Below are 13648 nucleotides of genomic sequence, written 5' to 3'. Positions count from 1 at the left end.
CTTTCAGCATTGATGGTGTCTTTCCAGATGTGTAAGCTGCCCATGCCACATGCACTAATGCAACCCCATACCATCAGAGATGCAGGCTTCTGAACTGAGCGCCGATAACAACTTGGGTCGTCCTTCTCCTCTTTAGTCCGAATGATACGGTGTCCCTGATTTCCATAAAGAACTTCAAATTTTGATTTGTCTGACCACAGAACAGGTTTCCACTTTGCCACAGTCCATTTTAAATGAGCCTTGGCCCAGAGAAGACGTCTGCGCTTCTGGATCATGTTTAGATACGGCTTCTTCTTTGAACTATAGAGTTTTAGCTGGCAACGGCGGATGGCACGGTGAATTGTGTTCACAGATAATGTTCTCTGGAAATATTCCTGAGCCCATTTTGTGATTTCCAATACAGAAGCATGCCTGTATGTGATGCAGTGCCGTCTAAGGACCCGAAGATCACGGGCACCCAGTATGGTTTTCCGGCCTTGACCCTTACGCACAGAGATTCTTCCAGATTCTCTGAATCTTTTGATGATATTATGCACTGTAGATGATGATCTGTTCAAACTCTTTGCAATTTTACACTGTCGAACTCCTTTCTGATATTGCTCCACTATTTGTCGGCACAGAATTAGGGGGATTGGTGATCCTCTTCCCATCTTTACTTCTGAGAGCCGCTGCCACTCCAAGATGCTCTTTTTATACCCAGTCATGTTAATGACCTATTGCCAATTGACCTAATGAGTTGAAATTTGGTCCTCCAGCTGTTCCTTTTTTGTACCTTTAACTTTTCCAGCCTCTTATTGCCCCTGTCCCAACTTTTTTGAGATGTGTTGCTGTCATGAAATTTCAAATGAGCCAATATTTAGCATGAAATTTCAAAATGTCTCACTTTCGACATTTGATATGTTGTCTATGTTCTATTGTGAATACAATATCAGTTTTTGAGATTTGTAAATTATTGCATTCCGTTTTTATTTACAATTTGTACTTTGTCCCAACTTTTTGGAATCGGGGTTGTACTTGCTTTTAAAAATACTTAAGTATTAAAAGTACATTTTCTCTCAATGCATCATTGTATTATTGCCACAACGCTTACAAAACCTAATGCCTCTGAAGCAACCGACTGGATTCAGAAAATGAACATGCTTTGATGTTACATATCTGTGAGTGGCAAAAGTATGCTGACGTAAGCATTCATTTCATTATTTTTAAGCCATTTTTGTTCTACGGCACTTCTTTACATGTGCTGAAGACTTTTGTATGCTACTCTATATCATACACCAGCTTCCACTTCCAGCCAGACAGCTTGAAGCCTAACACATCCTTCTGTCAAGACACATGAAAAACAACCCTCATGCTGCATCACAGGCCAGTGTAACACACTCGGAGGAAAGTGCTATCCGCCTTCTTCTGCATACCTGAGCTCACAGTTTCCCGTTACTGCCGAGTGTCGCTGTGATTGACAGGAAAGAGAGCATGACATCCCTCCCACCCAGAACGCACAATAAATTTCGTTCTCTTTGATTCCTGGCTACGGATGGCTGCATGGCCATTAAAGAAAAATAACATTCTGTTTAGCTTTCATTAAAAGCACCAACACTGATATTCATTTTAATCTCGAAATGTAACCTTTTTTCCTGCATCTCGTCTGACTACGCTCGAGGACATGGGAAATGTTGTTTGATATTGCAAACACCAAGACGTCAAGGAGCGTCCATAGTTCACAAAGTACATAACTGACTCCAACTACCATGAGATCTCTGCATTGTAAAGCCCTAAACAGACCATATTGGTGTAAAAACCTATAGATGGATTAAAAAAAGACAGTTAATTGAGGAATCTGATTTGTGTACATATAATGGTGCTTTCATATGGTTGTGACTGCATTGTTGTGTTGAGATGTGTGTCATTTTTCAGCTCTGTTTAGGTCTTTTACCTTTCTCACACATGTCTCCACTGTAGCTGGGCAAACACAGGCAGATGAAGGAGTCCACCTTGTCGATGCAGGTTCCTCCATTCTCACATGGGTTGGACAGGCAGTCATCTACATCTGCAAGGAAACAGAAGGGTTAGTGTTCGTGTCACAACAACAGCACACCGTAGAGCTTTGGCTCTGGCTTCCGGGGTTTACAAATCTGCAAAGGTAAAGTTCATTTTCAATCCAAGAAAACCTTCTTTATATTCATGTTTGCTCTCACAGCTCCACGCTTGGTATAGCATAAAAGCGAGTAAAACCGAGTCGCATGAGGCAATTTTCAGTAACATTTGATTCTATAGCTTGGCAAGGAATCTAATCCCTTCGAGGAGGTATTTTATTACCAGCTTATGACATTTACACCCAGACAAAAGCTACTTGCCTCCTGTTTGTTCAGTCACGTGTGAATGAGATTTGAATTAGCAGAACCATGCTTTCTTTTTTCCCTAAATTCATCTACTGATTCATTCCGTAATGGCCAAAGAAAGAAAACAGGTGCCAGTTACAAAAGTGCATGCTTTCTTCTTTGATTTCATAGAAGAACCAAAACTGTGATCTCTACATGTCACTTGTGAGGAAATTGACGAATTGTTTGGATAAATTTGGGTACTTTTTGTTTGTGAACATGTCTATATAATAAAAAAAAACATCACACATTAACTTGAAGATATGCAGTTTATTTTCTCGTGTTGAACAAGAGTGCTCTGAGAGCACAATATCCCCTGCGGGCAACTGTGCCATAACTCTGGTAAAATGCGACTGAATTGAACGGAATTGCAATATGCGTATTACCGACATATAACAAAGAATCCTGCCAAGTTTGGTGAAATTCCTCCAAAAATTGTGAGAGGAGTTGATTTCAGAAGGTGAGTACCCTTCCCGGGACGGACGGACAGATGGACGGACATCGCCACGACATAATCCCCCTTTGGGCCTTTCAGCCAGTGGGGGATAAAAGCTGCGAGGGAAGTTGATTTCAGAAAGCGAGCACACCTTGATGAAATTGCCAAAGTACAAGTTTGTTAATAATCAAGGGCATAACTCAGGTAAAATTTGCCCAAATTAAATGAAATTTCAATACGTGTATAACTGTCATATAACAAAGCCTTTTGCCAAGTTTGGTGAAATTCCTCCACAAATTGTGAGAGGAGTTGATTTCAGAAGGAAAACACACTCTCGTGAAATTGTCAACTTATAATTATCTTAATCAAGGGCTGTAACTCTGGTAAAATGTGACCCAATTTAACGAAATTAACAAAGAATTTAACAAAGATTCCTGCCAAGTTTCGTAAAATTCCTCCAAAAATTGTGAGAGGAGTTGATTTCAGAAGGTCAGTACCCTTCCTGGGACGGATGGACGGACAGACATCGCCATGATGCAATCCCCCTTTGGGCCTTTCGGCCAATGGGGGATAAAAACTCGAACTGTTCATGTAAAATACATCGTGGAACTGAGTGACATATTTAAACGTGACCGTCAATGACGGTGTAGCTCACTCCGGCCCCGTCTAGTCCAAAAGGAATGATCTAAATTGGGCCACCTCGCACAACAAATGTCGCAAGCTATAGACACTATATACAAGCTATATATAGAAGCTATATACACCCTGGGAATACCGACCTATTTGCCGGAAAGAATCCAAAATGGTGAGGAATTAACAGAGAAGAAGTGATTTTTGTTGAACTGCTCATTAAGGCTTAATTAGTCCATAACTTCATTAATAATTGTAATTAAGAAAATCTGGGTAGAAGTTCTATACACCCTAGGTACCCCTACCTTCAGGCCAGAAAGAATCAAAATCAGTGAAGAATTGAGGGAGAAGAAGCGATTTGTGTGGAAACTGCTCATTAGGGATTGATTACTCCATATCTTCATTAGTAATTGCAATTATGCAAATTTGGTTCGAAGCCATATGCACCCCAGGCAGACCCACCTTCCTGCCAAAAAGAATAAAGATCATTGAAGAACTGACAGAGAAGAAGCGATTTTCGTGAAATGTGGCCGCCGCCGGATGGATGACGGACAACACACGATGGCATAAGCTCATCACCTGTCGGCCGGACGAGCTAATAATAATATTGGCTGGCCTTTTTCGTGGTATATCAGATATATTCCATTCAGCTAGCATGATATTGAACGAGTCGAAGATGAGTTCAATATCATGCTAGCTGAAAGGAATATATCTGATATACCACAAAAAAAGCCAGCCAATATTATTATCATTGTCAGTTCATTGTGACGGCGGCACGGTGGTGTAGTGGTTAGCGGTGTCGCCTCACAGCAAGAAGGTCCGGGTTCGAGCCCCGTGGCCGGCGAGGGCCTTTCTGTGTGGAGTTTGCATGTTCTCCCCGTGTCTGCGTGGGTTTCCTCCGGGTGCTCCGGTTTCCCCCACAGTCCAAAGACATGCAGGTTAGGTTAACTGGTGACTCTAAATTGACCGTAGGTGTGAATGTGAGTGTGAATGGTTGTCTGTGTCTATGTGTCAGCCCTGTGATGACCTGGCGACTTGTCCAGGGTGTACCCCGCCTTTCACCCGTAGTCAGCTGGGATAGGCTCCAGCTTGCCTGTGACCCTGTAGAAGGATAAAGCGGCTAGAGATAATGAGATGAGATGAGTTCATTGTGACAGTTTATTTATCCATCCATTATCCATAGCCGCTTATCCTGTACAGGGTCACGGGCAAGCTGGGCGAGAGGCGGGGTACACCCTGGACAAGTGCCATTTCAAAAAACTTGCAAACTTTATCTTTAGCACATGTTGTAAAGTTATTTAACTTCTTATACCCATGTAAACCACATAATAATAATAATAATAATAATAATAATAATAATAATAATAATAATAATAATCTCCTATACCATTAATATACTTTATATCCCTGGGGGAAGTGTACTGGTTTTGTAGAAGAACAAAACAAACCTAGGTGAAGATGCAAGTTGCATGAAAAAAAAAAAAAGACACCAGGCTTCTTTTTCTTAATTGACATTTTAGCCTAAAGAGCCATTTTAATTAAAACTTATAGCCAGAGTTTACACCCGTACCCAGATTGAATCAGTGAATTAATTATTCCCCAGTACAGTTCCAAGGCAATTATGTTGCCAAAGGCGCTTTCTGCTGCATGAATATGTCGCATAATAGCCTCCTGCAAGCTTGTTTAAACTGTCGTGATGTTTCGCCCGAAGACACTTTAATTACAAAGCAAGCTGAAGTGAATGCCAACACAGACAGTGAGCCTTTGTGAAGCCCATAATGCACAAATGCTCCTTTAGTTACGCTTCACATCTTAATCACCGGTGTTGAAAGGTATAATAATGCTAGTAATGTATTATTACATTCAAAACAATCATTTATTAGTAGTTTAGTTGGAGATTAGGGCAAAAATAGTAAGCAAAAAGAAAAGACACACGTGCACGCACACACACACACGTCTTCGTATCCTTGTGAGGACCGTGTACTGACTCAAATCTGCTGTTGTTTACGAGGATGACAGCTCCTGCAGGGGCAAATCATTTCTCACATGATTGAAGGATATAAGAACGCCTCAGCTCGAGGTTCATTGCACTAATGCTACAGTCCTTTCCAACACAACTCACCCCACATCAGGAATTTATGAGCCTCCTCCATCCACTGCTTTAACACACTGCTGCTTTCCAAATGCCCACCAGCAAAGTGAACACAGCAACTTCCCAGAACTCCGAGCAGAAAGACAGATTTATAGCATCTCTTGGTCTACTGCCAATCACAGCCCCAGACTTTAAATCTCTCCTAAATGATGCTTGGGTCTATAAGAAAAGCAACGAGAGCTGCAGAATATGGACCTCATTAAAGAGTAAATTGAGATAAGGGTTCTTAAAAATGTCCGGAGATTATGAAGTCCCAAATACAACCATTACATTAATTATTAATAGTCTGGAAAAACTGTCCAACATAATGACAGCAGTGATATGTACATGTTTCAGCTGCAGCAGGAGATCCATAATGAACATAGTATACGATACAAATATGAAAAGCATGTGCGTATCGAGCTGTGGGGTGACTTTATGGAACAGATTGGAGACAGAAATAAAACAAAAGTGCAAATATAAATCTGTTTAAAAAAAGGTACAAAAAATATTTTTATACAAGTATATAGAAGAGGAAGTATGTTAACGGAGGATGATGAGGGATAAATAGAATAGGGTTGATTGTTATATTAGAACTTAGTATATGGTATATATGGTATATATTTATTTATGGGGATAGTTTATATCTTCATATTTACAGGGATAGGTATGTAGTAGATATTGATTTTTGTAATTATATATTTATATAGAGGGCAGCACGGTGGTGTAGTGGTTAGCGCTGTCGCCTCACAGCAAGAAGGTCCTGGGTTCAAGCCCCGGGGCTGGCGAGGGCCCTTCTGTGTGGAGTTTGCATGTTCTCCCCGTGTCCGCGTGGGTTTCCTCCGGGTGCTCCGGTTTCCCCCACAGTCCAAAGACATGCAGGTTAGGTTAACTGGTGACTCTAAATTGACCGTAGGTGTGAATGTGAGTGTGAATGGTTGTCTGTGTCTATGTGTCAGCCCTGCGATGACCTGGCGACTTGTCCAGGGTGTACCCCGCCTTTCGCCCGTAGTCAGCTGGGATAGGCTCCAGCTTGCCTGAGACCCTGTAGAACAGGATAAAGCGGCTAGAGATAATGAGATGAGATATTTATAAAGTGTATATATGGTATGTAGTATATATTTATTTTTGTAATTATATATTTATATAGACATTCATGAAGCGTATATATGGTATATATTTTTATAGGCGTATTAATGTAGTTTGGATTTTGGGGTAGTTAAAAAGGGGTGGGAAATTAAAAAAGTATTGTACTTCTTCCCACTCCTTTTTCGAACAATGTGCAGTGTTTTGTAATGTCTTAGCTCTTTGTTATTTGTTTATTTTTTTACAATTTCTCGTTTTCTTTCCTTTGTATGTACAAATAGTTACATACATTTTTTTATACATGTTCGAAATAAAAAATAAATTCATTCATTCATACTTCAGTAGAATACGAAAGCTTGCTGTTGCACTAGATATAATTATAGTGCTGAGTGTAAATGAGTGCACCCCCTTTGAAAAGTAACATTTTGAACAATATCTCAATGAACACAAACAATTTCCAAAACGTTGACGAGACAAAGCTTAATATAACATCTGTTTAACTTATAACGTGAAAGTAAGGTTAATAATATAAACTTAGATTACACATTTTTTTCAGTTTTACTCAAATTAGGGTGGTGCAAAAATGAGTACACCCCACTGAAAGTCTCTGGAGCAAAGCTAAATTGTCGACTCCAAATGTCTAATTTAACAAGAATACAATCACAGGTGAGTCTAATTCGTCATTACACAGGTGTCCAGCAGACAGTTGACTATAAAAGGGTGTTACTTAAAGAAAACCTCTCCCCATTTCATGCTGTCAGCAATGGCACCACATGGAAGAGAAATGACCCAAGACCTGAGAAAGAAAATAATTTCTTTACACCACAAAGGTGAAGGCTACAAGAAGATCAGCAAAGCTTTACTTGTCAGTCAGAATACTGTAGCAAAAGTGGTATAAAAATTTAAGAAAGATGGAACTGCAACCATCTCACAGAGACGTCCAGGTCGTCCACGGAAGTTAACACCTCGACAGGAGCGTCTTCTGATAAGAAGGGTTGAAGAAAATCTGCATGCAAGTTCACTGTAGTTATCTAAAGAAGTAGAAAGCCAAACTGGGGTGACTATTTCCCGTGACACAATACGGCGTACGCTGCAGAGGAATGGCATGCATGGATGCCGTCCACGAAAGAAGCCTCTCCTAAAGCCCAGGCACAAAAAAGCCTGCCTAGAGTTTGCCAGGGCCCGTTCTGACAAAGATGAAGACTACTGGGACTCTATACTCTGGAGTGATGAGACCAAGATAAATGTTTTTGGAACTGATGGCTTCAAAACTGTATGATGTCGCAAAGGTGAGGAATACGAAGAAAAATGCATGGTGCCTACAGTGAGACATGGTGGTGGCAGTGTCCTTATGTGGGGCCGCATGAGTGCTGCTGGTGTTGGGGAGCTGCATTTCATTGATGGCATCATGAATTCACAGATGTATTGCTCTATACTGAAAGAGAAGATGCTACCATCACTCCGTGCCCTTGGTCGTCGTGCACTTTTCCAACATGACTAAACACACATCTAAGGCCACTGTTGGATTTCTGAAGAAGAACAGGGTGAAAGTGATTTAGTGGCCAAGTATGTCTCCTGATCTGAACCCAATCGAACACCTATGGGGAATTCTGAAGAGACAAGTTGAGCATCGCTCTCCATCCAGCATCCAGTCACTAAAAGAGCTCATTGTTGAAGAATGGAAAAAGATTGATGTTGCAAAATGTCGCCAACTTGTTCATTCCATGCCTAGAAGACTTGGTGCTGTCATTAAAAATCACGGAGGCCATACAAAGTACTAGATGTAGTAGTTATTGTTGTGGGGTGTACTCATTTTTGCACCACCCTAATTTGAGTAAAACTGAAAAATGTGTAATCTAAGTTATATTATTAACCTTACTTTCACGTTATAAGTTAAACAGATGCTATATTAAACTTTGTCTTGCCAACATTTTGGAAATTGTTTGTGTTCATTGAGATATTGTTTAAAATGTTACTTTTCAAAGGGGGTGTACTCATTTACGCTGAGCACTGTACAGGTATAAGTACAAAAATGGAGGAAGCCATGACCTAATGGTTAGAGAAGCAGTTTTAGGACCAAAAGGTTGTGGGTTAAATTCCCTGGACCAGTAGGAATGGCTGAAGTGCCCTTGAGCAAAGCACCTAATCCCCAACTGCTCTGGGTATGTTGTATGCAGGCTTGTAGTGTGACTCGCCTTGGACTTAAGCACTGATGACTTGGACTCGTACATTAACTGCATTGGAGACGAGGACTTGCATTTTTTCTTTATTTTTTGTAGCATGCCATAATAATTTGGCATAAGATATTTACATCTACATTCATTTTTGTACATGGAAGAATGTCACACCTGCGCGCCTTGGCACGTGCATCAAATAGACTCTCGGGCGCGCTCCGGATAGCACCCACACTGAGCGGACTCTCGTGCGTACGCCGTAAACAACTCGCACCTGCACATGATTAAGCCACAATCAGCGTTTCTATATAAAAGCTGTGAAAACACACTTACTTTGCGAAGTATTGAGTTGCATTGCTGACCCATTACCGAGCCTTATTTTCTTGTTTGGTTTCCTGATCCCTGATTTCCTGTTTTTCGTCTTTGATTCTGCTGAGTCTACGATAGCCTGTTTGTGCCTCGCTTGACCTATTGCCTGTTTCACTGTTTTATGATTTTGTCTGCCGTTCTGGATTGTCTACCGTCTTCACTTGCATTAATAAGCACACCTTCTGCACTTACATCCATCTCCCAACCATCTCTGACAGAATACTTCACACTCCCTGATAAAGAGAAGCACATTCACCTGTTCATACGGCATGTTCAGGAACAAACTAATGTTAATGGCGCTAAAACAGCCACCGTCAAATGGTGCAGTTGGAGTGTTGGACTCTGACTTGACTCTGACTCGACTCGAAATTTTCCTTAATGACGTGGACTTGATTTGGACTTGAACACTGGGGACTCGAGACTGGACTCGGACTCCTGGTTTAGTGACTCGACTACAACACTGGTTGTATGTTGATCCAGATAAGAGTGTCTGCTAAATGCCTGGAATGAATGAATAAATAAATAAATAAATAAATAAATTTTCTATCCATGTTCACTGGATATGAGCAATCGTGCGCTCTGATTGGCTACTCTACTATTAGGCTATCAGCTCATATACCATGAATAGAGAAAAACAAAATGGCGGAACGTGTTGCTGAACCAACCCAGGACGGAATAAAAACTCTACTCGAAAACAAACAAACAAAAAAATAAATCAACAAAATATGGAATAAAAGTATTTGATGATAAGAACATATCTTTTTTTATTTTTCAAGAATTATTATTCTTATCATCATTGCATTTTTCACAAATTTCCGTCATTTTGCCGGTTTGTTTACGTTCTTCATCTTTAAGCATTAAAATTTGTTGAATTTTTTTAGACTGGTTCAAAAGCTCAAAGAAGTTTGAAAATGACATCACTGAAGTGTCCAAGAAAGAATTAAATAAACGAGCTATTCTCTACCTCGGCAAGACAGCGAGATGATGCTTTCTACAAAAAAAACAACAACACTGAAGTCAATTCGTGCAGCCATCGATAGGTTTTTAAGAAGTCCACCGAAGTGGAAATGATTTGGTCGGACGTTTTGTATAAAGTTTTTATTGATCGAATTTGCTAAAAAAAAAAAAAACTAAAAAATGTTCTGTTTCTCAAAATCCAGTAAATGTGGATAGAATAAAACAGTTATTCCACTCAGTCTCGGTGTACATGGCTTATAGATGACTCTGTGCTACGCGCCTCGTCGGCTATCAGCTCATGTACGACTCGATTTCGTGGAATAACTGTTAAATGAGTGGAGTAGTTGGGGCTGATTGTTCTCCTTGTATTCATTAATCTTCGTTAAATGCTTTATCTTGCTCAGGGTCATTGTAGATCTAAACCCTATCCTGGGAACACTGGGTGCAGACTGGAATACACCCTGGATGGGATGCCAGTTCATCACAAAGCAACCATTCAGACACCTTTGAGCACCTTAGTGTAGTTTAACTAGTGCTGAAATAAAACCCAGTGCTGAAGGACGCCTCCGATTGCCCCGACATTGCTCTTGGCCAAACTGTAATATCTTCCAATCCTACCAAAGCAGCAATATCCCCCGTCTTTAACTGATCTTCTAATACCTTTGAGCCAGACACATCACTGAAATGTCCTTTGATGTAAAAGTTAAAGCACATCTTAAAGCTCAGCTGGTTTTTTACTCATGCTCTCTCTCTCTCTCTCTCTCGACTTGTTCCCATTCACGATTTTTCATTTTTATGAACCCCATCCAGGTTTTTATTCATCCATCTACTGATAACGATTTTACTTTGAAGGCCGTTTTAATAGATTTAATATCTAAAGAATAAAACATAACAGAGTGTTGTGTTTACTAGGACAATAACCGACAGCAGTTATGGTGGTGTGTGTAATGTAACCTGCTGGACATTGAATATTTTCATTAACTCTACCTTCGCTATACCATGACAATTTACAAACAATTACAATTTAATAATTAATTAAAGAATGACACCACACACACACACACACACACACACACACACACACACACACACACACACAACCCTGATTCCAAAAAAGTCGGGACAAAGTACAAATTGTAAATAAAAACGGAATGCAATAATTTACAAATCTCAAAAACTTTGTATTCGCAATAGAACATAGACAACATATCAAATGTCGAAAGTGAGACATTTTGAAATTTCATGCCAAATATCGGCTCATTTGAAATTTCATGACAGCAACACATCTCAAAAAAGTTGGGACAGGGCAATGGAGCACTTGCATGTGACGTCACAGCCGATCCAGATTGTGACAGACGCCATCTTGTCGGTCAAACGCCATATTTCCGCCTTCTACTTCTACTTCTGGTTCTACTTCTGCTTCTACCTTTTCTTCTGGAAAACCCTACTATATACAATTCTACTACAACGGCTGTGGCTACAAGCTCTCCCTACCTGTGCACGGTTTGTGTTTTTTGTGTGAATTTTTGCGTGTTGTTCGTCTGTACCGGACTTCAATATCCACTACAACCGTATGGACTTACTGGACATTGGTTTCCAGCAGAAAATGACGGTTTGTAGCGATTTCCATCGCATGCACAACATTCCGGACGAGATAGCGAGACCAGCGGGGTCTCCGTGGATTGCTATCGGGTCTGGCAGGCGAAGGAGGCGGCGCCGGGAGCGGAAGCAAAAGCGAGGCTGCAGGCAGAGCCGGCCTGTTGACTAAGCTCAGAAAACAGCCACTCAAATCTCCACTGCTAAGCCTCTATCTCTCCAACACCAGATCCATGGTAAACAAGACGGACGATTTGGAATTACAGCTGGAATTACCTTATTCTATTCTATAATTGGCTGGTCAGTGCTATACTAGATACTTAAGTGACTTACCTGTCCAATGAGGATTATTTTCTTGTTTACAAGATGCCACATCTGAGTCGCTGACAAATCCTGAATTTCTGTAAAGATAACTGTCCAGAGATTTATAAGCACGCAGTGCTTCACCACTGAACAGCGAGGGAAAGTTAATGAGGTAATTATACACGTCTGGGTATTCCACCTCTGGCAGTTCAACATCCACTGACACGGTCGTGAAAACTACGTCTAGTAATCGATAAGGGTCACTAATCTGTAGATCGTTTATTTTAGACATATATCTAGTTATCTGTTCATTAGAAAAATGAGCCGTGTAGTCCGTCGGTTGAAATTGATCCATTCTGTACACGAGTGCAGCAGTATTCAGCGGTGTTTTTTACCGACAAGATGGCGGCTGTGTACTTTCCGGTCACGTGACTGCAAGATCTCTATAAGAGGATGGAAAAGTTAAAGGTACAAAAAAGGAACAGCTGGAGGACCAAATTGCAACTCATTAGGTCAATTGGCAATAGGTCATTAACATGACTGGGTATAAAAAGAGCATCTTGGAGTGGCAGCGGCTCTCAGAAGTAAAGATGGGAAGAGGATCACCAATCCCCCTAATTCTGCACCGACAAATAGTGGAGCAATATCAGAAAGGAGTTCGACAGTGTAAAATTGCAAAGAGTTTGAACATATCATCATCTACAGTGCATAATATCATCAAAAGATTCAGAGAATCTGGAAGAATCTCTGTGCGTAAGGGTCAAGGCCAGAAAACCATACTGGGTGCCCGTGATCTTCGGGCCCTTAGACGGCACTGCATCACATACAGGCATGCTTCTGTATTGGAAATCACAAAATGGGCTCAGGAATATTTCCAGAGAACATTATCTGTGAACACAATTCACCGTGCCATCCGCCGTTGCCAGCTAAAACTCTATAGTTCAAAGAAGAAGCCGTATCTAAACATGATCCAGAAGTGCAGACGTCTTCTCTGGGCCAAGGCTCATTTCAAATGGACTGTGGCAAAGTGGAAAACTGTTCTGTGGTCAGACGAATCAAAATTTGAAGTTGTTTATGGAAATCAGGGACGCCGTGTCATTCGGACTAAAGAGGAGAAGGACGACCCAAGTTGGTATCAGCGCTCAGTTCAGAAGCCTGCATCTCTGATGGTATGGGGTTGCATTAGTGCATGTGGCATGGGCAGCTTACACATCTGGAAAGACACCATCAATGCTGAAAGGTATATCCAGGTTCTAGAGCAACATATGCTCCCATCCAGACGACGTCTCTTTCAGGGAAGACCTTGCATTTTCCAACATGACAATGCCAAACAACATACTGCATCAATTACAGCATCATGGCTGCGTAGAAGAAGGGTCCGGGTACTGAACTGGCCAGCCTGCAGTCCAGATCTTTCACCCATAGAAAACACTTGGTGCATCATAAAACGGAAGATACGACAAAAAAGACCTAAGACAGTTGAGCAACTAGAATCCTACATTAGACAAGAATGGGTTAACATTCCTATCCCTAAACTTGAGCAACTTGTCTCCTCAGTCCCCAGACGTTTACAGACTGTTGTAAAGAGAAA

General features: G+C 41.0%; 1 protein-coding gene across 1 annotated transcript in view; it reads right to left on the bottom strand.

The window, feature by feature from the left end:
* Positions 1 to 13648, bottom strand: part of LOC132871305 (neurocan core protein-like) — a 184996-nt gene that overhangs the window by 26666 nt on the left and 144682 nt on the right. The window contains exon 9 of the mRNA XM_060905420.1: positions 1931 to 2044. Within this exon, the coding sequence (XP_060761403.1) occupies positions 1931 to 2044 (114 nt within the window). The remainder of the gene's footprint in view (positions 1 to 1930; positions 2045 to 13648) is intronic.

The sequence above is a fragment of the Neoarius graeffei genome, chromosome 23, assembly GCF_027579695.1.
Source record: "Neoarius graeffei isolate fNeoGra1 chromosome 23, fNeoGra1.pri, whole genome shotgun sequence".
Classification (NCBI taxonomy): domain Eukaryota; kingdom Metazoa; phylum Chordata; class Actinopteri; order Siluriformes; family Ariidae; genus Neoarius; species Neoarius graeffei.
This window is presented reverse-complemented; position numbering and strand designations above follow the sequence as displayed.